General features: G+C 40.8%; 1 protein-coding gene across 1 annotated transcript in view; it reads right to left on the bottom strand.

Annotated features, from left to right (window-relative positions):
- The window catches only part of RNLS (renalase, FAD dependent amine oxidase), a 138,858-nt gene extending 112,785 nt beyond the window's left edge, over nucleotides 1-26,073 (bottom strand). Inside the window, exons 1-4 of the mRNA XM_032231583.1 lie at nucleotides 25,902-26,073; nucleotides 25,000-25,105; nucleotides 15,482-15,624; nucleotides 14,422-14,580 (exon numbers count right to left, since the gene is read on the bottom strand). Coding sequence (XP_032087474.1) covers nucleotides 14,422-14,580; nucleotides 15,482-15,624; nucleotides 25,000-25,105; nucleotides 25,902-26,022 — 529 coding nt within the window. The 5' untranslated portion in view covers nucleotides 26,023-26,073. The remainder of the gene's footprint in view (nucleotides 1-14,421; nucleotides 14,581-15,481; nucleotides 15,625-24,999; nucleotides 25,106-25,901) is intronic.

The raw sequence follows: 26,073 nt of genomic DNA on the forward strand, positions 1-26,073 counted from the left end.
TCCGACCCTCTGGAACGAACTCCCCGTGGAGATTCGTACCCTCACCACCCTCCAGGCCTTCCGCATAGCCCTTAAAACCTGGCTGTTCCGACAGGCCTGGGGCTAAAGATTCGTCGCCCCCTTTCGAATGGTATGATTGTTGCGTTTTTTAACTATGTATTGTTTTGTGTTGTTGTTAAACTGTCTGTATCCCCCTTTCCCTTCTTTGAGTTGTGAGCCACCCTGAGTCCCCTTAGGGAAAAGGGCGGCATACAAATGAAATAAAACTCTAAAACTCTAAACTCTAAGTCCATCCCCCACCAAGATACACATGGCCCCCAATTTGCTGGTTTTAGAAGAATTGTGAAGACCTGGATCTTTTGCCAGGCCTTTCGTTAGGGAGAGGGAGGGAGAGGGAGAGGGAGAGGGGGAGGGAGGGAGGGAGGGAGGGAGAGAGAGAGAGGGAGAGGGAGAGGGAGAGAGAGAGAGAGAGAGAGAGAGAGAGAGAGAGAGAGAGAGAGAGATCCCTTGCTTCACACCATCCAGGTTGTTTTTCTTCCTATCTTTAATTTCTTTTCTTTTATTGGTTTTACTGTAATTTGTTTGTTCTGATTGTTGTGAGCTGCCCAGAATCAGGCGGCATACACCTTTAATAAGTTATTGTTTATTTATTTTAAGTAGAGACGAATAGCTGAAATAGAATCTTAATTTGATTTTTCCTGACTCCTGCAAATTGAAGTAGAAGACAGCAATCCTTTCCTAGTCATGCTAAGGTAGGGTTTAGTTGCATTACATAACAGCATAATCAGCAAGACATCTATACGTACAAGATTTCACAAGATGCCCGAATAAAAAACTGGCTCTTCCCTTTTTCAGATTTTAGCCTTACACTTAAAGCCTGTTCAATCCAGTTTCAATTTGGATAGTATGTATTGAATTGATTTCTGCCCCAGTTTACTATTAAAAACTGATTTAGAAGGTGGCTGACAAATCTAAACAGCTAGCAAATAGCTTCCTTCTCTCCACAATAAGCCAATATATCGTGCATGTTTAGTATAAATACGAAGAGCACTATAGGAAATAAAAGTTCTCTAAATATCAAAACACTATAAAGTGCACAAGAAGCAACACTGATACTAAAATAGAATTTTAAAATAGCATAACTTTTGCCATCCAAAGCTCAGCTGCAGAGGTACTTTTTAAGCATCAAACTAAAAAGATTAAATGAGAAGTTGGCTCTTTCTTATTTTCAGTACTGTGAATAAAAGATTTCCTTTTGAAAGCTCATCTTGGATATTATCAAATGACAGACATTTGCTGAAACTTAAAAGCTCAAGCAGGAAGGATTTTATATGTCACTTATTTCTAGAGAGAAATTCCTCAACACACCGTTTGCACACTTTATGAGGTGCCCAAACTTTATCTTGATCTCCAATTTTTAGTCCAAAGTATGCAAAGAATACTTTTTTCACAAAGTCTGCAATATTCTGCTGTTGCTTCAACACTGTATATTCACCACAGATGAAATAGAAACTGTCTGGCAAATTAATACTCTTTCGTGGAGCCATAACATAACGGTTGAGAATGACGAGCTAACATGAATTGCGATGAAAAAGTGTGAACAGCCTAGAACCAAGAACCTGATGATGATTCGTGCACAAGTGTGGCATGCAGGAGAGAGCAGCTCTGTGTCTGTACACGAGATGTCACAGTGCTGGCCACGCCCCCTGCACTGACCGGAGATGCTATCTGCCCTGTGTCTCCCTCCCACTTGATTCTTCAGGAAAGATTAACCACTTCTACCATTAGAAGCACAGACTTAAAACTTGCTTAGCTTATGTATATATTGCTGACTATCAGATTCATAGTGCTATATTTTTTTTACATAACTCGGACAAACCCTTTAAGGTTTTTTTTTGGCATTTTATATCTTAAATGCACTTATATGAAGTAATTAATAGTAATTTGGACTTTAAATTTGGTTAAAAACCCATAATATAAAAAAAAATACCAAAAATTATTTTTTTTAATAAAGTTGAAGACAATTTTGCATGTTGTGGCAAATCATGACGTCTAGGAGTTTTTTCAATATTTTATTTGTTTTCAGCACACCAAAATACATGGAAATTAGATGAAAATAATCAAAAAGCTTTTTAGTCGCAGACCTGTGTAATGTAAAGAAAAAGATGGCTTTGTTTTTTAAAACTACAATTAAGCTGTTGAGGAAAAAAGTCCGTCCATACTTTTTTTAAACAATACATCCAGATACAAATAATATTTATTTTTCTAAGACGTTCTGCAATGACTTTTTCATGTAGAGAGACAGGCATGTAATTGATGTAATTTTACGGATGCCTCATTTTCGTAAGTCTTTTAAAATGCAATTACTCCTTTCCCAGCTTCTCTTCTTTAGATATGAATGTATTTCTTGATATTTCGCTTTTCATATTTTTGTGGGAGGCTGTGTGTGTATGTGTATGTGCATATATAAATAGGCTTTGGTGCAAAACCTTTGAAGTTTTTCAACATTAGTTTTCACATTTGAAATAGGTTGTTCTCACCATTGTAGAAATTTTTCAGCTTGAAACTGATGGAATTATGAATTTGCCACACACCCAGTTTTACATATCCCTAATTTGTAAAGCATAATTAAAAAGCACTTTGTGTGCAAAAATTATCTAGAAATTTAAAACTAAGCACTACTAAATCCATTCTTAGTACTTCAGCATAGGCTAAATCTGCTTGCTTGGAAGTAAATCTCTTTGAATGTACATTATGCACAGGACTACACCATTATGTTCAATGTAATATAGAATCTTGTATAGTGCAACAACTATGAAATCCATCTACAACTTTTAAATTATTTGTTTTAGACCTAGGATTGGCCGTTTACATAGAAAACCAATTAGTTTAGAAAATTATTACTGGTACAAACCTGGAAGATCCTGAAAACCTGCAATACTTCATTGAATATTTTTATGCCCAAAAAATATTTCATGTACATGTTCATCATTTTTTACAGATTTAAGAGATGAGACTATTTTACAATTATTTCTATTGACATATTTCAATGTTGTTGCAATTGCTACACTATATGATGCTGCCTGACATCTGAAAGTGTATGCTTGCAGTTTTTTTTTTTGGGGGGGGGGAGGAAATCAAGATTTGAGAATGGCAAACTATTTGATGCATTAATAGACCAGCCGTGAAAGGTCTCCTGATTATTTATTTCTAACATTTGTACATGAAAATAAAATGAAATTAAAATACAGCTTATGTTGTGAGAATATTTCCTTCCTTTTATTTTATGACACACGGTGTCCCAAAGAGAATAGATTTATGGAAATGAAAACCCAATCATGTGAATTGCATAAGTTATTCAGATAAAATTAATTAACAATGCTAAACACTTGAATAATTTTTCTACCAACTTTATATGGTGCCTACCAGACAGCATATGGTGTCTGGCTTGCTAATATTAATTATGCAGTACATTATAACCTAAGATTGTCCAACTTTAATAGTTCTAAGCTGATAGATTTTGCTTAACGCAAATATGTTTTTCGAGGGATCAAATAAGCTTGCTGCTAGGGAAAAGGATACATTATGTAATCACTTTGCCAAATAATAATAGCTTTTTGCATTAAAGAAAACAATTCAGGATAATAAATAATATTTTTTTGCAGCACAGACAGAAATAAAATCCATTGCTTTATGTTCAAGTTCAGAATTCAAAAAAGACGGGAAACAGTTACATGTGCTTTTATTAATGCAAGTTAAGCAGGCTTCTTGATCAGACTTCCTGACCTCACTGATAATTAAGCAGAATTTTAAGGACAATCTTTATGCTCTCACAAATGCACATGCATATTTCAAGCCTGTATTTCCCCCCAGTATCTGAGAGGAAATATGTTTTACTTAAAAGGGAGAATAGGATGGCGCAAACGTCAGCTTTCTGTTTTGTCTGAAGATCCCAAAAAATAAATGCTTAGAATGCCGAGAGCCGAGGTGGCGCAGTGGTTAGGGTGCAGTATTGCAGGCCACTTCAGCTGACTGCTATCTGCAGTTCAGCGGTTCTAATCTCACCGGCTCAGGGTTGACTCAGCCTTCCATCCTTCCGAGGTGGGTGAAATGAGGACCCAGACTGTGGGGGCGATATGCTGACTCTGTAAACCGCTTAGAGAGGGCTGAAAGCCCTATGAAGCGGTATATAAGTCTAACTGCTATTGCTATTGTCTTTGGATGGCTTTTTGTGAAGACCATTTAGCTGGACCAGAAGAAGAAAGCAAAAAGGAGAGAGATTTTAGTAATGCTAATTTGGGTTAAATACAGAATCTTGGAAATCGTACAATTATCTTTTCCCTGGGTAAGGAACGAATTAAGGTGGAATATTCTTCTACATTTTGGAATGCTTTCTCTCAGGTTTCTCATCACCTGGCCTACCTCTATACAGGTAGTCCTCGATTTATTATCACAATTGAGCTCCAAATTTCTGTTGCTAAGTAGAACATTTGTTAAGTGAGTTTGCCTCATTTGAGACCTTTCGTGCTATAATTAGTGCGTGAATCACAATAGTTGTTAAATTAGACAAACTGTTGTTAAGTGAATCTGGCTTCCCCACTGACTTTGCTTGTCAGTAAGTCACAAAAGGGTATCACGGGACGCCAGTAAACTGCAACCATCATAAATGTGAGTCCATTGCCACATTTGATCACATGACCACAGGGATGCTGCAATGGTTGTTAGTGTGAAAACTGGTCATAAGTCACTTTTTTCAGGGCTACTGTAAATTTGAACGGTCATTAAATGAACAGTTGTAAGTCGAGGACAACCTGTATTGAGAAAATAAGATGACCACTAACATGCCTTTCAACTCAACTCTTTTATACCTATTCTTCCTTCCATCCCTTTTCCAGTTTCTCCACAATCTCTCATACCAGAAATATTTTACATCTATAACCTGGCACTTTATCTGAAATGACAGTCAGTTTTTAATATATCTCTAATTTAAAGGTCCGCACTACATAAAAAAGCAGGACGAATCATGACACGTGAAAGCAGGCAGCAGAATCATATATGGATACCCAAAGAGTCAGACCACCACTGAGAATTATTCTATTCTTTTATTCTCATTCCAGTTTCTCACAAGATATGTACAGTTTCTATGGCTTTAGCAACAGATTGCTGAATTCTATGGCATTTACAGGAAGGTACTGAGACAGGAGATGGATAAAATCCCCATCAAAATGAACCTGCTTTTGGTTTTTTCCTTCCCCTGCCTTTGAAATTAAAAAAAAAAAACTAACGAAGCCAAATAAAGATAATACAAATATACAAAAAAGGCATGACAGAAACTTTTCATCTTGTAATAAAATTCAGAAACCAGAGAAATTCAGGAACTGTTCCTCTATTTAGATTAGGTAATTTCGATCACTCTAGTCTCCTTTGCAAAGCTATTGCTGCAGGAACAAACACTAGGGGAGACTTCCATAGATACACCTGACCCCTCAATTTTAGCTCTCAGAGTTATAAGATGACCCTCTGATAGTTATACTAAAATGCAACTTTCATCTACAATTGTAGTTTGCTGTAAAAAATATATTCAGTGCTACTAAAAATGCTCTCTCGGAGCCTTCACTGTATAATTGAAAGACGACAAAACAAATGTATGAATGCAGTAGAAAAAATATCTTGAATTTACTACATGGCTTTCTCAACCTAATGCCTTTCAAATGTGTTGGATTTCAATTCTCACCACCCTTAGTGAGAATTCTTGTTCAATCCACCTGGAAGCTGCCAGATTTAGGAAGCTTATCCTAGACGTTAGCTTGTGAGGGCTTGTAAACGGCTTGTTCCAGACCAACTTCCTCAAAACTATATTTAGCTCTTTAAAGTGATACCTTCTGCTACTAGAAACCTAGAATCAAGTCAAATTATGCAAAGTAAGCAGACAAATATTTTAAAAGGTTGTAGAAAGTGTGGAAGAGAAACAAACGTAAGTGAAATAATTGTGACATTTAAGAGATGTCAGTTTACAGACAATACACCAAGTACTTATCAGAACTGGCAATGCCTTGGTTTACCAACATTTACTCAGATGACTGCGTTTAGTTTCTGGATATTGAAATAGCTTTTATGTTTGACATTATATCACTCGAGGCATACATATTTTCTTTTTAAAAAAAAACTGTGTTCACATCTGAAAGTCAGAATCAGTTTCACATTAAAAGATGAATTTAATCATTTCCAGAACAGCTCTTTAGTTATGCAAATCTCTAGACTCCTACGAGTTAACTGAAACAAACGTACTTTTTGCTTGCTCAGCCGTCCTTTGAGACAATATAGAAAGAACCTGTTTGAATCAAAGGCAAATGTAGTACGGATCCTGAACTGCAAATTCCACTATTTGATGAAAACAAGGGATCAACCAAACAACCAATTTTCAGTTTCCGACTTGGCATAATCCCAATCCAATAAATTTGGATTAAGGACCTCTTGTATTAAATGCACACTATTGTTCTTGACAAGAGAGAATCCATATTGTATTAGGCCTGAAATCATTTGTGATTCAATAGGGTAGTTAAAGCTGTAAGAAACTTGAAAAGCCTGTTTTTACTGTCTCTTGAAAACTGTAAAGTTGTAATGTAAAGCATGTAACTTGTATAAATACATTATTTAACACAATGCCCAAACTGATAACCGAGATCGCTTGCAAATATCAGGTCATGGAAATGGCTGGCTAAAATGACAGTCCAAACATAAAAATACTTGACAATGGGTTTGACTAAATATCATAGGACAGCCCGAGCAAGATTTGAGCAGCTGGATCCTATGATTAAATATGTACGATTCCATCAAGGGCAGAATCTTGAGAGAACATGCATGTGGAGCATCAGATAAGAGAAAATATGGCACATTCAATTCAATGGTTGATATTCAATATTCAATTACATGCCTCAGCAAGAACTCTGTACTTACAAATGCTACTTGACCGAACCATTATAACGTGACTCAGAGGAATAAAATTCTTATTTTCTTCAGGCCCCAAATATATATGTAGTCACTGCTTAATGACTATGTGTTTTTTTTAATTATTAAGTTTTTTTATTTTATCAATTTCATATATACATTCACAATTATATAATCTCATAACTGTTATTAATAATATGTATTTATAACAATTTTTCCCTACTGTTGACAATATACTTGAAGATTGCTTTTTTATCATCCCATAGATCCATCTTGTCTTACAACGGTCCTACTTCTTCTTCTTCCCTCCCTCCCGCTTTCCTTCCCTCGTTTCTTCTCTCCTACTCCCCTTCCTTCCCTCCCTCCTTCCCCTTCCCTCCTTCCTTCCTTCCCTCCTTTCTTTTCTCCTTCTCTCCTTCCTTTCCCTCTTCCTTTCCTCCTTCCTTCCCCCCTTCCTTCTCTGCTACGTTCCCTCCTTCCTTCCCTATGTGATTCACTTAATGATCGTGTTTGCTTAATAACTACAGAAAATTGTAAAATTGGGTCTGGTCACATGATGACTCACTATAATGACCAAACTCTGATCCCAGTTGTGGTCATAAAGCCAAGGACTACTTGTAATGGGCACGTTATCTTTATATATAACTGTAGAGCTAAGCATCAATAACAAGGAAGCTTAGAATTTACATTTTAAATAATTTATGCTCTACCAGGACAGACATAACCTTTGAAGCTTGCAGATTCTCTGAATGGAGAAGTTGCCGATTAGGTCTTTTCATAACCTAAAATAAGATGGCTAGATATTGGGAGGGCTTGACCTCCTCATCTTGGCTGTTCTTTTTATTGTTAGGTGGGCTGCTATTCATAACAATTGGAAAATACTGCCACCTTTGTTTTACAATAATTAATTTCCTATTTGAAAATATGCTGGTCAAGCGTGTGAAGATTGTTTTGCAAGCCGAGTTGAGAAACTGATAAAATGGCTGCATCACCTGCACACAAGAAAAGGGGAATTGCGTTTGTGGTCCAGTGTCCACTAGAAATAATTTCCCTTTGGTGAAGATTGTACAATGTCACTGAAGTAAAAAGTCAAATAGTAAGAAGGTCAGAATACAACTCGGCTTGACTCTGCTATGGGTGAAAATAGAGGCCATCAGACCGCATGACTCCAGTTTTATGAAGATGTAATAGTACTATTAAGTACACTTTCACTCATTCCTTCCTTGTAGGAAATCATGTCAGTATTCACTGCACCCCCATTGATTCAAATTGTGAGATAGGCAGGGTGAACAGTTCACATCCCTTAGGAACGCATTCAGGGCCCTTCGTGGCTTCTAAAAATTAGATTTCCATATCCCTAGCCTTGGAATCTAACATAGAATCCATGAGTACCAAAAAAAGAATTTCTCTTGGCACTTGTCACAGCTGATTTTTTGAATAATACTTTAATTAGCCCTAAAGCGCGCCGACAAAAGTGCGCCGACAGAAGCGTGCTGTAATGTAACCCTCAACCTAACCCTAAACCTAACCCTAAACCTAACTGTAAATCTTACCTTAAATGAAATCGCGCTTCTGTCGGCACGCTGTTGTCGGCGTGCTGTTGACGGCGCGCTTTTGAAATCGCGGTTTTAGCGCCGCGGTGTTGTCGGCGCGCTTATGACGTTCGCGCTTTTGACGGGTCACAATAGATTTCATTGATCTTTCTGCCTCTACCAACGCTTGATGAGAATATAAGAATTAGAAACCCTCTACATAACCCATAGCCATCAGGCAAAGTATACTTGCTCAAATGAAATAATCGAATGGTATTACTGCACACTAGCAGTTGAGATAGCACAAAAAATGTTTGAAGAGTGTTATTTTCACTTAGTTATAGGACAAATGTTTTTTCCCCCAAGTAATATAAGTATAGGTAGTCCTTGAACTACAGCAGTTCGTTTAGCGATTGTTCGAAGTTACATCATTGAAAAAAGTCTTGACCATTTTTCGCACTTACAACCGTTGCAGCATCCCCATGGTCATACGATCAAAATTTAGATGCTTGGCAACTGGTTCATATTTATGGCAGTTGCAGTGTCCTGGGATGATGTTGTGACCTTCTAACAAGCAAAGTCAATGGAAAAACCAGATTCACTTAACAACAACTGTATTACTAACTTAGCAGCTGCAGTGATTCACTTAACAACTGTGGCAAGAAAGGTCGTAAAATGGGGTAAAATTCACTGAACAATTGTCTCATTTAGCAATATAAATTCTGGATTCAATTTGTGGTCTTAAGTTGAGGACTATCTGTATAAAGAAGTGTTGGTACCCAAATGGTTCAAGAAGAGTTACTATATAGGTGTTATTTTTACCCAATCCATCATAAAACATTATTACATGAGGGATTCTGATAAATGTAATAATCCACCATAAAACAGAATTTCATGCTTATTTCTGTCGTTATCCAATCTCGACATACGCCCTTTCACTCAATAAGAAGACAGTCTGACTATTCTACTTTATTTCAAACCACACATTCAGCGAGAATGAAAGATAATTGACTGAAGATCTTACAAGCAACGTTTGTGCTATGGAACGATTGCATTGTCTTACAGTATGGAACAAAGCTACAGGGAATCATTCCACGAGGCATTTGAGAACAAATGAGAATGATCACACTGTTCAATAGTTCATTAACACAAAGCAAGTAAATACTGGAAGGTACAATGAGAGAACTCAAATTCTGCTCCCGCATTCCAAATTGTCTAGTCCCACTGCAGTCTTCCAAAAACAAATAAGTATGTTTGCCAGATTTTAAAAAAAGAATTATGATTGTTGAAAGGTAAAAATATTTTTTGGGTTAAGTACAATACAATACAATAGCAGAATTGGAAGGGACCTTGGAGGTCTTCTAGTCCAAGTATCTATACTGTGTGTACAATTATTAGGCAAGTGAGTATTATTAATAATAATAATAATAAATTCAGTAGCACAAATGATCCATTGGAATTTGTGCAAAAATTATAATATTAAAACAGCAACAAACTGGTGGGAACATCAGCCTGAAAAAGTCACCGAAAATCAGATGGTCAAGATCTTGTGGGATTTCCGTATACAAACAGACAAAATACTAGCGCATAATACACCAGACATCACACTGGTTGAGAAAAATAAGGTCACAATCATAGACATCGCAATACCAGGTGATAGCAGGGTCACCGAGAAGGAACATGAAAAAAATCGCAAAATACCAGGACTTAAAAATCGAAATTCAACGACTATGGCACAAACCAGCAGTGGTAATTCCAGTGGAAATTGGCACACTAGGTGCTATTCCAAAAGCACTGGAATTACATTTAAAACAGTTAAAAATTGACAAAATCACCATCAGTCAAATGCAAAATGCTGCACTGCTTGGATCTGCACGCATATTACGAAAATACGTTATGATATCCTAGGCCCCTGGGTGGGGCCCGACTAGTAACCAATGCCAAATCCGGCAAAACAACTGGCCGCTGTGATACGATTGTATAATAATAATAATTATTATTATTTTAATCTTTGGTGAGATTCACAGGCTTTGGGGCTGGTTGGTAGCTCAACAGCTCGAGTCCTAACCAAGGACCTAGGAACTGTTAAGGGAATGTCTGAGGATATAAGCTGTCCCATTAGGGTGGTTTTTTGTAGAATCAGAATGTTCAAGTCTGATAAATTTAAAATTTTCAAATAGCGAGGTAGCCCTTTAAGTATTGCTCCAAGGGCTCCAATTACAATCGGGACAACACACAATTTCTTTTTCTACAGTCACTCAACTTCAATTTGCAAGTCCCAGTACTTTGTGATTTTTTTCTTGCTGTTTACCTTCAATTTGTGCATCTCCAGGTATTGCAATGTCAATGAACCTACTTTTTTCTTTTCAACTATTGTTATGTCAGGTGTGTTGTTGTTGTTGTTATTATTATTTTCAAGGGACAACACAGTGCCAAGGAAAAATAATTACACAGCTGACTGGTTGGGTATTTTTTAGAAATTTGAGTTTCATTCACAAATCAATAATGAAGATGATGATGAATTTATAAGCCTCCCTATTCATGAATGACTATGAATTTTTCCACCGAAACTCAGTGTTATATATAGACTAGGTTACTATAGCTGATTTAAATCACCATGACTAAAGGACTGATTTGACATGATATGAAAATGTTAAGCAAAGTGAAATTCAATGAATACAGCTAGAAAGGCTGAGAACATAACATTAGGAGCCTACATAGAAAAGGCAAATTATACTCCCTCCCTCAACTTTTCCAACATTAGAAAAAAGACATACAACAATGCCATTTGCTCTACTAGTACACTCCACTTCAGAGAAATTGTAAGGATGAAACTAAGTATTGGGATTAGAAGGAAAAGAAAGAATCCGTTTTTTTCTGAACTTCTTCAACCAAATTATTAGTTTAATAAAAATTAGTTTAGTTTAATAAAATTTATATGCCGCCCACTCCCTTGGGACTCTGGGTGGCTCACAGGCAAGACAAAAGAAACATATTAAAAATTTAAAATAAAAGATACAATTATTAAAATTCCACACCATCCATTCCATCTAAGTGGGGCTGGATATCGATCAACAGCCCCAGGCCTGCCGGAACAGTCAGGTCTTGGTGGCTTTACGGAAGGCCAGGAGAGTGGTAAGGGTCCGGATCTCTACGGGTAGATCGTTCCACAGGGCCGGCGCAGCTACAGAGAAGGCCCTCCCCCGGGGGGCCGCCAGCCGGCATTGTCCGGTCGACGGCACCCGGAGGAGGCCCAACCTGTGCGATCTTGTTGGCCATTGGGAGATAAGTAGCAGGAGGCGGTCTCTCAGGTAGCCAGGTCCTAAACCATGTAGGGCTTTAAAAGTAATGACTAGCACCTTGAAGTGCGTCCGGAGACCAATGGGGAGCCAGTGCAACTCGCGGAGGATGGGTGTAACATGGGTTTATACCCCATATCGCTCACGCGGCTGCATTCTGGACCAAGTGTAGTCTTCGAAAACTCTTCAGGGACAGCCCCATGTAGAGCGCATTATGTATAAAATATACCATATGTGAGGGCATAATATGTCACATAATATAATAATATATCTGAAAAGCCCAGGCAGAATTTTCAAAATTATCTTATCTCACGTCAACCAGAAGGCTTTTCAAAGTTCACAATTTAGCCCATAGCATCCAAGAGCATTCATGGCTTTGCAATACTTCACAAAGCACAAAATGCAGTAAACGTGATGTAAAATTAGGACTTTTTTATTGTGCTTTTATTTGAATATTCCTATTCTAATAGTTGGTTTCTCAAAAATTAAATATGTAATTTAACATCAGCAGAATGTTTATCTTTCCTCTTTTAAGTTTTTAAAATACAGTAAATCGCTAATGGAGAGATCAAAAAACTAACTGCTAGCGCTTTATACACCATATCTTGAAGCCAGCTTACATTTTACTAAGCCCTTTGAAAGATTATTAGAAGGCTGCCATCCACTGCCTCATTCAAGTACTGCAACTAAGGTGCAAAATTGCCTCATCTGTTGTAAAATTGCTTCCAGTGCAACATAAAAACTGCTTCCAGGTTTACAAAATGCTAACCCTTCAAATGCCAAACACTTTTCACATGGGGGACCACAATGCAAAGAACCGTGAAAATCAGTATTTTGAGAAAGGATTCACATCAGAATTCAACACATGCATTTTTGACAAGTGAAAATTCTACACGGACCTGTCAAGAAAAAAAATTATATTGAAATTCTAAAAGTGCCTGTGCTGCTGGATTAGATTCAAGGGGTTAACTTGCTTCAATAGGAGAAAATATCCCCAAATATGAGGATCCATCTTAACGAACAGCATTACAAGCTTATCACATGTATTTGTTCCTTTGGCAAATACATCTTCAATTGCAGACATATACAAGAAAAAACAGCACCCACCCAATATTTACAATGAAATTTAAAATTAGGGGAATAATAAGGAAACCACTGATGCCAAAATACAAAACACAGACTCTTGCTATTGCCCCTAAGGCATAGTAACATCACAAATGTCTACCTATCTAGAACAAGTATTTAAAAGCTGGATTTAAAAAACTACAGGGTTTCTGCTGCATAGAATGGAGGTAATGAACAATGTTTTGTGATGAATCTATCTCTAAACACCAAACAGTTCTACGAACTAGCTGGTTAACCAACATCATGATATACAATAATATTACTTATTTATTTAAGAGACTTACAAGGCCAGTAAATTTATATATTATAATTCTGGGTAGCTCACAGCAACAGCACTAAGAACATAAAGAAACAGTAAAGATAAATAATCCTAAAACAGCCAACATTAAAAAAAAAAAATTACAATCTCACCCTCCATATGGATAGATTTTAAACTTCTTTATAAAGCAAAAGTACAAATGCTAAACAGCAGCAATATAAGTTTACATTTTTATTGATACCAAAAATTGAGTTCCATATTTATTGCCTCCTTCTCGCTTCCTCTCTCCCACTTCCTCCGTGGTATTTGAGATAATCTACCTGCTTCTTGATAGCTATAGTTCTGTCAAATTATTTTCAATTTATGACAAAGGATGATGTCCAATCATTTTTTGTTAGAAAAAAAAAATCTTTTCTGAACCCTTTGGCGTGCAAAAGGTTAAGACAGAGAAAAAGTGACTATCACACATTTAAGAAATTGATGTAGTAAAAAATTGATGCACATAAAGTCTTTCAACAACATCTTTCAATAAAAACTCACAGCATAGCTTATAATAATAATAATGCAACTCCAAATGAGTAAAATAGCAAAAATAGGATTAAAACAAACATAGTAGAAGGCCTTTAGTGATGACCACAAATTCTAATGGCACTATTTCCTTCAAATTGAATATTTCTGTATAAGGTATTCAATGTAAGCACACTGTCCAAAATTACAATTTGCAGTCGCTATTTTGAAATCTCTCAGTTGCTTCAACATTTGATTTGCTAAGGATCCTTCTTGTTTTTCAACTTTCAGTTTGAAACAAGCAAGGCTTTAGCTCATCATAAAACAAAACATCCTCAGAATATTGTGAAACAATTAAACACTCATGAAGCTTCCAGATCCTACCACTTGAATGAATCAAGAGTTCTTTGTTATGCAAGCAGCACACCTTTGGACTACAAATATTCTCACATTTTTGATGTGTCAGATACAGGTCAGAAGAAAGTGACCTTTTTAAAGGGGAAAAAAAACCTGTGCATTAAATGAGTCATAAAAAGGGGGATTTTTTTTGATGGACGCTCAAGGTGATATTGTGCTTAAGAGTCTGGATTAGACTGGAGAAGACTCAAATTCAAATTTTCATTTGGCCAGGGTGCTCAAAGGAAATTACCTCTCGCCTGAAGTATCTCTGAGGATTATTATGAAGGTAACGTCTTTGTGAGCAAGCTATCCACGAACTAAAAGAAAACAAAACGTGAGCATGGAAACTTACTGGTTGCAATATCCCCTTGAAGATGAAGAATCTGTGGGACAGGCATTGTGAGAATAACTGTATCAAAGCAGTCAGAAGAGCCTGTACTGGTGCCCACTTCCCATTTTCCATCTTTGAGGCAGATCTGGGTAACATGGTGATTGTAGAAGACATCTGCGTCTGTTGAGAAAGAGGGAAGCTAACTGATGCTACAATCCCCTTGGAGTTAGGTGTCTAATAAATTTAAATTAAATAGCTACATGAAAAAAAAATGAATAAGATCAATGGTGCAGGAGAAAAAAGGACAAAAATCTGGGAGCTGAAACAATGATAAAGGTTTAACTTAACTTACCACTACAATTGAGCTCAAAATTTATAGTTAAGTGAGAAATTTGTTAAGTGAGTTTGCTCCATCTTACAACTTTTCTTGCCACATTTGTTAAGTGAATCACTGCAGTTCTTAAATTAGTAAAACAGTTGTTAAGTGAATCTGGTTTCCCCATTGACTTTGCTTGTCAGAAGGTTGCAAAAGGGGATCACATGACTCCGGGACTCTGCAATGGTCATAAATGTGAGTCAGTTGTCAAGCATCAAAATGTAAATCACATGACCATGAGGTTGCTACAATGGTAATTAAGTGTGAATAATGGTAATGTCACTTTTTTTTGAACTGTTATAAGTCAAAGACTACCTGTACCAGATCATTGTATAAACTGACTGTATTAATATATTTCGTCATTCATATAAACATGAGGATGAATGTGAAGTTTCACTTTTTAATCATCTACACCTACAGGCAAACAAGGGCACCCTCAATATTAGCCGTGTGTGTGTGTGTGTGTTGCAACCATAAGTGCCAAGATGCAAGTTGCAACTGTGATCAAAATTCCTACCTTTTTAATTTTAATATGTATTACATGTGTGCCACATGTAGTAAAAAGGGATGAGTTCTTGACCACTCTGTTACATTTTGACTTTTTAACACACTGGTCCTGGTGGAAGCCAATTCCCTCCTCCCCGAAAATTTCAGTGAGTTTTATTATTCAAAAACAGAAAAATCAACAGCACAACTGAAGCTCACCTGCCTTATTTAAGTAATGTTTAACAATGGATGAAATTCCTTGGGGTGTCACAAAATTATCTACTCCTTCCTTCACCACCATTCCTTTTACTGGGACAGTCAATGGCTTCAGGACTCCATGAGACAACAAATCTTCATAAAAGCTAAAAAGAGAGTTAATCTGTTGATTGCTCTTGTAGAGATTTTAGATTATACTGGTTTTAACTGGTTCACTTTTCAATGATTTTAACACTTCTTTAAGATAGAAATTCAGAGTTATAGATTGGTCCCCAAACTTGGCAACTATAAGACTGATGGACTTCAACTTTCATGCTGGCTGGGGTATTCTGGAAATTGAAGTCTTTAGAGGCCCCTGTTTTGGATCATTGTTCCAAAAATCTTTAATTATGATTTGCTTTCAAAATTGCCCCTTAATTAAATTCAATACACCAATTTGGACATCATCCTACAAGATGAGAGAAATAGCGTGCAAAAAGATCCTGACCCCAACTACCATAAGAGCCAGAATATTTGTTGAAGTTGATTCAGATATCAAATGCTATCCAGATAAATACAAAAATAAAGTGATCAAGTCAAAGTGAATAAAAAAGAAATTATTACATATTTCAGGGCTAACTATATGAAATGACCACATTTAATTCAAATTAAGTCATGTTCCATTTTTGTCATGACTGCATCTCCTTTTGAGGTCTTGATAGCAAAATGCTGTGCCATTTTAAAAGCTATCAACAGAAATTACAGCCTTAGAACCACTAAACAAATGCATTAGATCAGCAACTAGACAGCAGATCTTCTGTAACAAGAGTGAAAAATAGCTTTTTTTAATACAATTTTGAGTGACCCATAATCATTACACCCAAGATGAAATGTTCTTCTCTGCACAAATAAAACAAGCCTTAAGATTAACCGGAAGAATATTTTTTATGATATTACCTTCAAACCTTACACACAGTTTTAAGATCTGATATACTAGAGTCTACTCTAGATTCTTGGTAATAAAGATGGAAGGAAACCTTGAAAGAATATGAAGGATATTCATTTAAACCTCAGAATCAAAATGTTCAAAAGGGTCTGTAGTGCAGCTGTAAAAGACATATAGTGAATGAGTTGCAGTGATTACTATTTACTACTTTCAACCAGAACAAAACAATATTATATACTATATAACTAATCAAGGACAGAAACAACCTAGAACTAAAGAGAAATTTCCTAACAGTTACAACAATTAATCAATGGAACAACTTGCCTTCAGAAGTTGTGGATGCTTCAACACTGTAGGTTTTTAAAGAGATTGGACAACCATTATCTGAAATGGTATAGGATTTCCTGCCTGAGTAGAGGGTTGTCAAACTCAAGGGTGTTTAAATCCGGCCCATGGGGCAGTCTGGAAATATCAAAGGACCAACCTGTGGTGCTTCTGGGGGCTATAATAGGCTGCACGCACGCGCGCGCGCGCACACACACAGACACACAAACAAACGTTTTCATCCTCCATGACCTTCTGCTGGCTGAAAAATGGGCCTGAAAATGGCCAGCAGAGTGCTGCAGGAGGCCATGGAGAGTGAAAACGAGGCGCAGGGGGCTGGAGGCATCCGTGCCCCCCCCCCAGCGTGGAGGAGAACTACAATGCTGATCTGGCGCTTGAAGAAATCCAGTTTGACATCACTGGACTAGAAGGTCTCCAAGGTGCCTTCCAACTCTTTTATATCCTCTTTTGAAATATTTGTGCAGACTGACTGCTGGCTTACCTGAACGGTCGTTCTCTGGGTGCTGCAGGAGACTCCAAGCATGGGTTAAATTCAGTCTATTCGCCCAAAGACTGAGTTGAAATTCTTAACCATGTCTCCTCTCCTCATTGAGGTCTAGTTCAAAAACGAAGGCGTAGTCTATGATGGACTGTGATCTTGAAGTGTCCTTTGGACGTCTCCATAGCCCCATACTCTGAGCAGCCTGAGACGCCTGATAATTGAGGGACGAACAGAAAACCCCAGGGCGGGGTTGGACTCTCCCGCAGCGCCCAGAGAACGACCGTTCAGGTAAGCCAATGGTCATTCTCCTGTGCGCTGCTTGGAGAGTTCAAGCATGGGACATACCCAAGCTATGAAGTCCCAGGGAGGGCAACTGGATTGTCCAGAGTGCACAGAGTCGCAACTACCGTCTGCAACACTCTCCTCCCAAAGGACGCCTCTGCTGTAGCGTAGGAGTCAATGAGGTAATGCTTAATGAACAGGGTTGGAAATGACCAGATAGCCGCTCTGCAGATTTCTTCCACAGAAGCTTGTGTTGCCCACACGGCCGTGGTGGCCACTCCCCGTGTGGAATGAGCGGGGAGTCTAGGCGGTGCCGTCTTGCCCTGGTGCTGGTAGGCCAGTTTGATACAAGCCCTCAACCACTGACCGACAGTGGACGGTGAGATTTTGTGCCCCATGGAACCTGGTTGAGAAAAGATGAGAAGGGATTCGGAGTGTCGGAATTCCTTTATTCGCTTGATGTAGCAGCGAACCATTCTCCAAACGTCTAATTTGTGCCAAGTTCGTTCCTTGGGATGCTGAGGGCAGAAGTTGGGAAGTACCACTTCCTGTGATCTATGGAATAGAAAGTTAATTTTTGGCATAAAAGCCGGATCTAGCCAGAAGGTGGCCCGGTCGGGGTGAAAAACGCGTAAGTCCTCACGGACGGAAAGCGCAGTTAACTCTGACACCCTCCTTGCTGACGTAATTGCTATAAGAAAGGCTGCCTTCAGAGTTAGGTGACGAAGACTGATGGAACGTACAGGTTCAAATGGTGTCTTGGTCAGAACCCTCAGAACAAGTGGAAGGTCCCAGGTGGGGAACCTGTATATCTTAGGAGGACATAGATGTAGCCCCCCTTGAGGAAACTCCTGACCTGAGGGTGCTGCCTAAGGAAACAGCTGAATGTCTAGCAAGAATGGTAGAAAGTGCTGCCTATTGCCGGCCGAGTGTGTTGATAGACAGGCATTTATCCAACTCTGCCTACAAGAAGTCCAGCAACTGTGATATGGATGCCGAAGTGGGCACTATGTCTAGTGTCCTACACCAGGAAGCAAATGCTGCCCAAGTGGCGTCATAAATCCGAGTGGTAGACAGACGCCAGGATGCCTGGATGATACAAATGACCTTGTCAGATAAATTGTCTTTTCTCAGGAGGTCCCCCTCAAGTGCTAGAAAGCCAGTTGGAGCTAGCTGGGATCTGGATGCACTATGGCCCCCTGGCTGAGGGAGAGTAGCTCCTGAGGTATCTTCCATAGTCTGCGAATGGATAGACTGACAAGGTCCGCATACCACGATCTCCTGGGCCAGTGAGGTGCTACTAGGAGAACCTTCACTTCCTCCGACAAGATTTTCCAAACCAGCTGTGGGATGAGAGGCAGCGGCGGGAAAGTGTACAAAAGGCCCCTGGGCCAGTGGCCTCTCAGAGCGTCTGTTCCCTCCACTTGCAGGGTGGCATATCTCGAGAAAAACCGCGGGAGTTGTGAGTTGGCTGGACTGGCGAACAGATCGACCACTGGCAGTCCGAACTTGATGGTCAGTTGATGGAAGGTCGCCGGGTGAAGACGCCACTCTGCATCGTCGATGGTCATTCGATTTAGCCAATCCACTCTCACATTGTCCACTCCCGAGATGTGGTCTGCCCACAAGGAGGTCAGATGGCACTCCGCCCACCATCCCAAGGCCTCCACCTCCACCACCAGAGCCTTGGACTTGGTGCCCCCCTGGCAGTTGATGTGGGTCTTTGTTGCTATATTGTCCGTGAGCACTAAGATATGGCAACCCACAATGTCCCGTCTTAAGTAGCATAAGGCTAGTCTGGCAGCCCTTAGCTATAGCCAGTTTATGTTGTGGGCTGCCTCTCTGCATGATCATTTGCTTTGAGTCACTTGGTCCTGGAAGTGGGCGCCCCATCCCTGAAGGCTTGCGTCTGTTGTGACCACCAGACAGTTCGGTTCCTGGAAGAGGCAACCTCTCATCACTGCACTGGATTCCCACTACCGGAGGGACTGTCTGACCTTTGGAGGCAGTCTGATCCATCTGGGAGAGTTGCTGGCTTTTGCTCGCTGGATGGGCAGGAGGAACGATTGCAGTTCCCTCGTGTGAAGCTGTGCCCAGGGAACGCTGTTTATGCACGAGATCATGGGTCCCAGGAGTTGTGATAGGGACACAACTGGTTCACTCTCACCTCCTGCCCACGGCTGATGAAGTTCATGAGTGCTCCTAGATGTAGTGCTATGAGTGCTCCTAGATGTAGAATGCGGAGCGTAGGAGTCAGCTGACTCTTTTCTCAGTTCACTGAGAACCAGTGTTTCTGCAAGGTGGAGATGGTGACTTGAACGTCTCTGAGCGCTTGGTTGATGGACGCTGATTGAATCAAGATGTCATCCAAATTAACTAATGGAGAGTCCCAGTCTATTCGCACAAGAACCGAAGAGCTCCCCAAAATGTGTCCGAATTGGGCTGGACTGAGTTTTTGAACTGGATCTCAATGAGGAGAGGAGGTGTGGTTAAGAATTTCAACTCAGTCCTTGGGTGAATAGACTGAATTTAACCCATGCTTGAACTCTCCAAGCAGCACATAGGAGAATTAATAGGCAATTGCACTTTCATGGGCAAAGATAAGTATCTCCTGGCACCCAGAAATTCTCAATTTCAAATCACTTAATGCAGAATTTTCATCTAGATGCTTATTTAGAGTGATCAGCACCCAGGGTTCATTATGAAAGGGGGATTTCATTTCATCCTTTCTCATAGCACTACAAAGACCTCAATCTAAAAAGGCTGACATTTGGTTCCACAGCAGCATGTTTTCCAATACGCTATCTAATTAATATCCTGTTTTAGCTTTCATCTACAGAAATAATTTAATTTGCAAGCAACATTACTCCTTCCATTGGAGTCTTATGTCTGGAGGCCCCAATGTAGTGACTTTTTCTAAAAGCAACGCTTCAGTATGTTGGCGCAAGAGTCATAGAGGTTATGGTAAAGCTATAGTAGAAAAGAATTTGGCCTTTATCCTGTCCTCAGTATTAGTGATTAGTTTAGAAAAATGGATCTCAAAACTTGGCAACTTTAGGACTTTTGGACTTCGGCTTTCAGGATTTCCTAATCAGCTTGACTGTCTAAGAAATTCTGGGAGTTGAAGTCCACATGTCTTAAAGTTGCCAAGTTAGGAGACTCCTGGTTTAGAATATTAAAAATAAGTTCTGAAAGTTCTAGAATAATTTTAATTGGTTTTGTTTTAAATCAATGGACTACATTTACAGCAATGTGTGGATCCAGGCAACTGTGGCTTATTTGGCAAACTATGGTCTAGCAATTCAGCCTGGAGGTAATCCATATTCAATAACTTGAGAAGCTGTAAGGCAGGGATGTAAAACTCAAGGCTCTCCCGAGCTCCATTTTCGCTGTCAGAGAGTTGCAGGAGGCAGTCAGCCAAAAACAGAGCTCAGGAGCCTTTTTTCGCTGGCAGAGTGCTCGGGCAACCAAAGGCGCCTCCGACATGAGTGACATCAAGCTGGCCATACCAACTCTGGCCACAGCCCCCCTAGGTCAAACACAACTCTGATGCGGCCCTCAATTAAATTGAATTTGACACCCCTGCTATAAGGACTCCAAACTCTTCAACCCAGAACAGTCTCACCACCTCTTGCCTTAATAAATGGCTATGGGCAACCAATTAAAGTTTATAAACCACCACTTTCAATTCTCCATGATGCCTGAAGTAACTAAATTTTATGGGAAATCTAAAATAGGCTCTACAGATAGTCTTCAACTTGCAACCATTCATGTAGTGACTTCAAATTTATGCTGAAAAATGTGACTGGGATTAGTGAGGACTTGCACAAAGATTCCCATTTTCCATCTTGCCAATGATTAGGGACATAGCCCCAGATATTATGTGCTTAGCCACAGTGCAATTATGGTTTGTTGAATAAACTACTTCTGGATGGATTCACATAATGGACTAAATCCAAGGTAAATGTGCAACGTCTGAACCCACCATATTTATGGATGTTAAATGTGTTTAGGATTACCAGCTCATCAGAAAAATAAAGATATGCTGGAGGAACCCGGAAGCGTTGCGGCGAGAACGGCTGGAAAAATAGCGGCAAACAGAAGCCTTTAGTGTCAAACTGATTAGGGTCTGGTCAGTTTCAGGCAGCAGCTGCACAGTCAAATACTAATCAACTGGCTACTTTTCTTTGATATTTTTAAAGGATCCCCTGTGCTATGGGAGAAAAAAGTAGCCCCAGGAAGAGATCACTTGTTCAAGCAAAGGTTTTTTTGGGGGGACGGGACGGGACTGGTCAGTCGCAGGACAATGAATAACTGACTGTACTGTAATGGTGAACACATGGGGGGGGGGAGAGAAAAAGAGAAGGAGAGCACAAAGATCATAAATGTGGACATTGGTCATAAAATTACTTTTCCATAACTATCATGAAGAAGTGTTGATGTCCAAGACAATTGATAAATAAAGACTACAGGTAGTCCTCGACTTACAACCACAATTGAGACATCTGTTACGTGACATTTCTTAAGTGAGTTTTGCCCATTTTTACAACTTTTCTTGTCCCAGTTGTTAAGTGAATCACTGCAGTTAATGTTAGTAACCTGGTTGTTAAGTGAATCTGGCTTCCCCATTGACTTTGCTTGTCAGAAGGTTGCAAAAGGGGATTACATGACCTCGGGACACAGCAGTGGTCATAAGTATGAACCAGTTGCCAAGTCTGAATTTTGATCACATGACCATTGGAATGCTACAAAGGTTGTAACTATGAAACATGGTCATAAATCATCTTTTCAATGCTGTCACTAAACAAAATGTTGTAAGTTGAGGACTACCTGTACTTAATAGGTGATGTTGCAAACCTAACACAGCTCTTTATGGGAAGTAAATTTTTATTTATTAATTTTTATTTTATTATTTATACAAATAATTCAAGGCAGCAAACATAATTAAACACACCTTCCTCCTCCTATTAAATTGTATTTATTTATTGAATTTATATTGCCACCTATTCACCCATGTTAACTTAAGGCGGCTTACAGAATATAAAGCCATTTAAAACAATAAAAACGAACAAAAAGAAACAAATAAATTAATATAGCACAATATAAAAAAATCACACACACATACCCCATGACAACAGATCACATGAGCCACTTAATGGGCTCCATCCCGCCCTGGGTTCCCCGGGCCTGCTGGCAGAACCTGGTCTTCAGCGCCTTCCAGAAGAGTATTAGAGTGGGGGCCATTCTAATCTCTTGAGAGAATGATGTTCCAGCAACAGGTAGCCACCACGGAGAAGGCCCTTCTTCTGAGAATTTTGACAGTCTCTATCCAAACGAAACCAACAATTTCTGCCTCCAAACGTTTTATAAAATGCATTTAGAGCCAAGGTGGCGCAGTGGTTAAATGCAGCACTGCAGGCTACTGCTAGATCAGCAGTTCAGCGGTTCAAATCCCACCGGCTCAGGGTTGACTCAGCCTTCCATCCTTCCGAGGTGGGTAAAATGAGGACCCAGATTGTTGGGGGCAATTTGCTGACTCTCTGTAAACCGCTTAGAGAGGGCTGAAAGCCCTATGAAGCGGTATATAAGTCTACTGCTATTGCTATTTATACTTCAAAATGAATTTGTGACAAAACCCGAAGCGAACCAATTGAATTGCAAGACATTTTCACCATGTCCTCATTCATAAAACCGTGACCGAAACCAAGTCCGTGCACAGATATCATTCTTACCATGAACATCTGATGGGGAAAAATGTATTTGAATACCAACCAACAGACCGATTGCCTGTAGAGCCCAGTCATCCAGGTCAAAGGTGCTTTTTCAAGAGGCAACTGGACTTTCTTGTTTTTTCTTTGAAGACATTTCACTTCTCATCCAAGTAGTGTCTTGGAAGAAGAGCTTCTTCAGCTCTGACTGGATTGGTGGGGAATGGAAGGACTGTTGTTAATTGCAAAGTCATGTCCGACCCATTGTGACCCCATGGACAATGTTCCTCCAGGCCTTCCTGTCCTCTACCATCTCCTGGAGTCCATTTAAGCTCACGCCTACTGCTTCAGTGACTCCATCCAGCCACCTCTGTTGCTCCCTTCTTCCTTTGCCCTCAATCTTTCCCAGCATCAGGCTCTTCTCCAGTGAGTTCTTTCTTCTCATTAGATGGCCACCCAATGAGTATAGCAAAGTATACCATTACCATATAGGGTATACCATGTCCAGTTGCCTCCTGAAAAAAAACACCTTTGGGATAAGACTGATTATGTACCATCTGCTGAGCAGATTCTGCTCTCAAGAATCTGAGAGCAGTACTGCACCCTAACCACTGCGCCACCTCGGCTCCTGCCTACTGCCTACTGCCAATTACCTCCACTAGACCAATAAGATCCCATAGACTAGGCCTCCTCCGAATTCCATCAGCCGGCCAATGTTGACTGGCAACTACCCGGAGGAGGGCCTTCTCGGTGGCTGCTCCGACCCTCTGGAACGAACTCCCCGTGGAGATTCGTGCCCTCACCACCCTCCAGGCCTTCCGCATAGCCCTTAAAAGCTGGCTGTTCCGACAGGCCTGGGGCTAAAGACTTGCAACCCCACTCGAATGGTATGACTGTTGTGTTTTTTTAACGGTGTATGGTTTTCATGTTTGTAACTTGTCTGTTTTTCCCCTCCCTTGAATTGTGAGCCGCCCTGAGTCCCCTCAGGGAAAAGGGCAGCATACAAATAAAGTAAATCTATCTATCTCAAGAATGAGCCGAGGTGGCGCAGTGGTTAGGGTGCAGTACTGCAGGCCACTTCAGCTTACTGCTATCTGTAGTTCAGCGGTTCAAATCTCACCGGCTCAAGATTGACTCAGTCTTCCATCCTTCCGAGGTGGGTGAAATGAGGACCCAGACTGTGGGGGGCGATATGCTGACTCTGTAAACGGCTTAGAGAGGGCTGAAAGCCCTATGAAGCGGTATATAAGTCTAACTGCTATTGCTATAAGTTAAACCCAAATCCCACTGCCTCTATGGACAGGTCCATAGCCAGAATTATGAATCTGTCATCTTCCCTGTTGTTTTATTCTGCTTTCCCCCGTCTATTTTCCAGTCTGGGCTTCATTCCTCGGGTTACCTAGGACTCAGTGTTTCCCAACCTTGGCAACGGGAAGCGATCCGGACTTCAACTCCCAGAATTCGCTGGCTGGGGGATTCTGGGAGTTGAAGTCCAGACCGCTTCCCATTGCCAAGGTTGGGAAACACTGACCTAGTGGTCTCTCATCCACAGCGCATCCCTCTCATCTTTCTCCAAGCCAGTTCAGGGTTGCCCTCCTGCCCAATACCATTACCCAAATGCCCAATACCATTGGTGCATCATCCCAGCCCCTGATCCCAAGTACGAACTACCCCACCTGTTGCTACCACAGCATCCCACTCCCCAATATCCATCCTCCCTTATCTTTCCAAGCCGAAGAGCTCGCCGTTTTCCCCACCCCACCCTCCCCATTTCGCTCACCTCTGATGCGCCTTCGCGTAGCTGGGCGTCCGCGAGATGTACTGGGCGCCCAGGTCGGCCGTGCATTTCGGATCGCGAGCGCTGCGGCTCGTCGACATTCTTCCCCCTTGAAAGTCACGTGCGCGGGAGACAAGAAAGCCGTTTTAAGCTCGCGCTCGCGCGCTTGCCGCCCAGCCGACCAATCAGCTTCTCCGGAGGGGGCAAACCTGAGCCTTAGTAACAGGGGAAACAACACCCCCCCTCCCCTCCTCCGGCTCCCTCGCACCCCAACCAATCCCCGCGCAGCACGGGTCGCACGCGCGGCCCCCTCCCGAGCAACCTCTGAGGTAATGACAGCCGCCTCACAAAACCATGAATCTCCCAGCCGAGATTTGCATTGGCGGGGGATGCGTTATTTTCGGGCTGAGGGGACGATAATTACGGCTGTTAGCGAGAGTTTTGCCTTCCTGCTATTAAAAATCCCTCAGCAACAGATGAACCAGGCGGCCCCCAATTGGAATCCCACCCGAGTCTCGGGGTGGGGAGACTTTGCCTCAGGTGTTTTGGGCGGGAAAGCTCGTTCTTCGCAGGCTGACTGGAAAATGAGCTTCAGTTTTAAAAAAAAGTGGGGTGGGGTGGGGTGTCCTGAAATTGAGTGTCAGGCGAGGACCTCGAAAGGGTTTCTTAGCCACGTATAGGATCGCGTTTCCTTTGAGGGCAATCCTGAGAAACCCCCTCAGCGCCAGATGAATTGCTGGCAAGACGAGGGTGGGGGAGGGGAGAGCCTGCCTGCTGTTTTAATTTCTGTCAGGCGCGGCTTGTTTTTCTTTTTTTCTTTTTCTTTTTGCCGCCAACCTTCCTGGATATCCCGCGACTGGCCGCCTTGCCTTTTTCCACACAGTAGGATCTGCGCCGAAACTCACCTGCGCCCTGCGCCTTATCCCAAACCACGACTCGCAGGAGGTGCTGGGGAAACTCGGCGCGCAAAAGCGCAGCGCACAAGCTACCTGTCAGCCCGGCTCCTACGATCAGAATCCGCGCCATGACCGGACCCGTCAGACGAAGGAGGCGGGCGGTCCGGCCTACCAGAATCCT

Source organism: Thamnophis elegans, chromosome 15 (genome assembly GCF_009769535.1).
Source record: "Thamnophis elegans isolate rThaEle1 chromosome 15, rThaEle1.pri, whole genome shotgun sequence".
In the NCBI taxonomy this organism is placed as follows: Eukaryota; Metazoa; Chordata; class Lepidosauria; order Squamata; family Colubridae; genus Thamnophis; species Thamnophis elegans.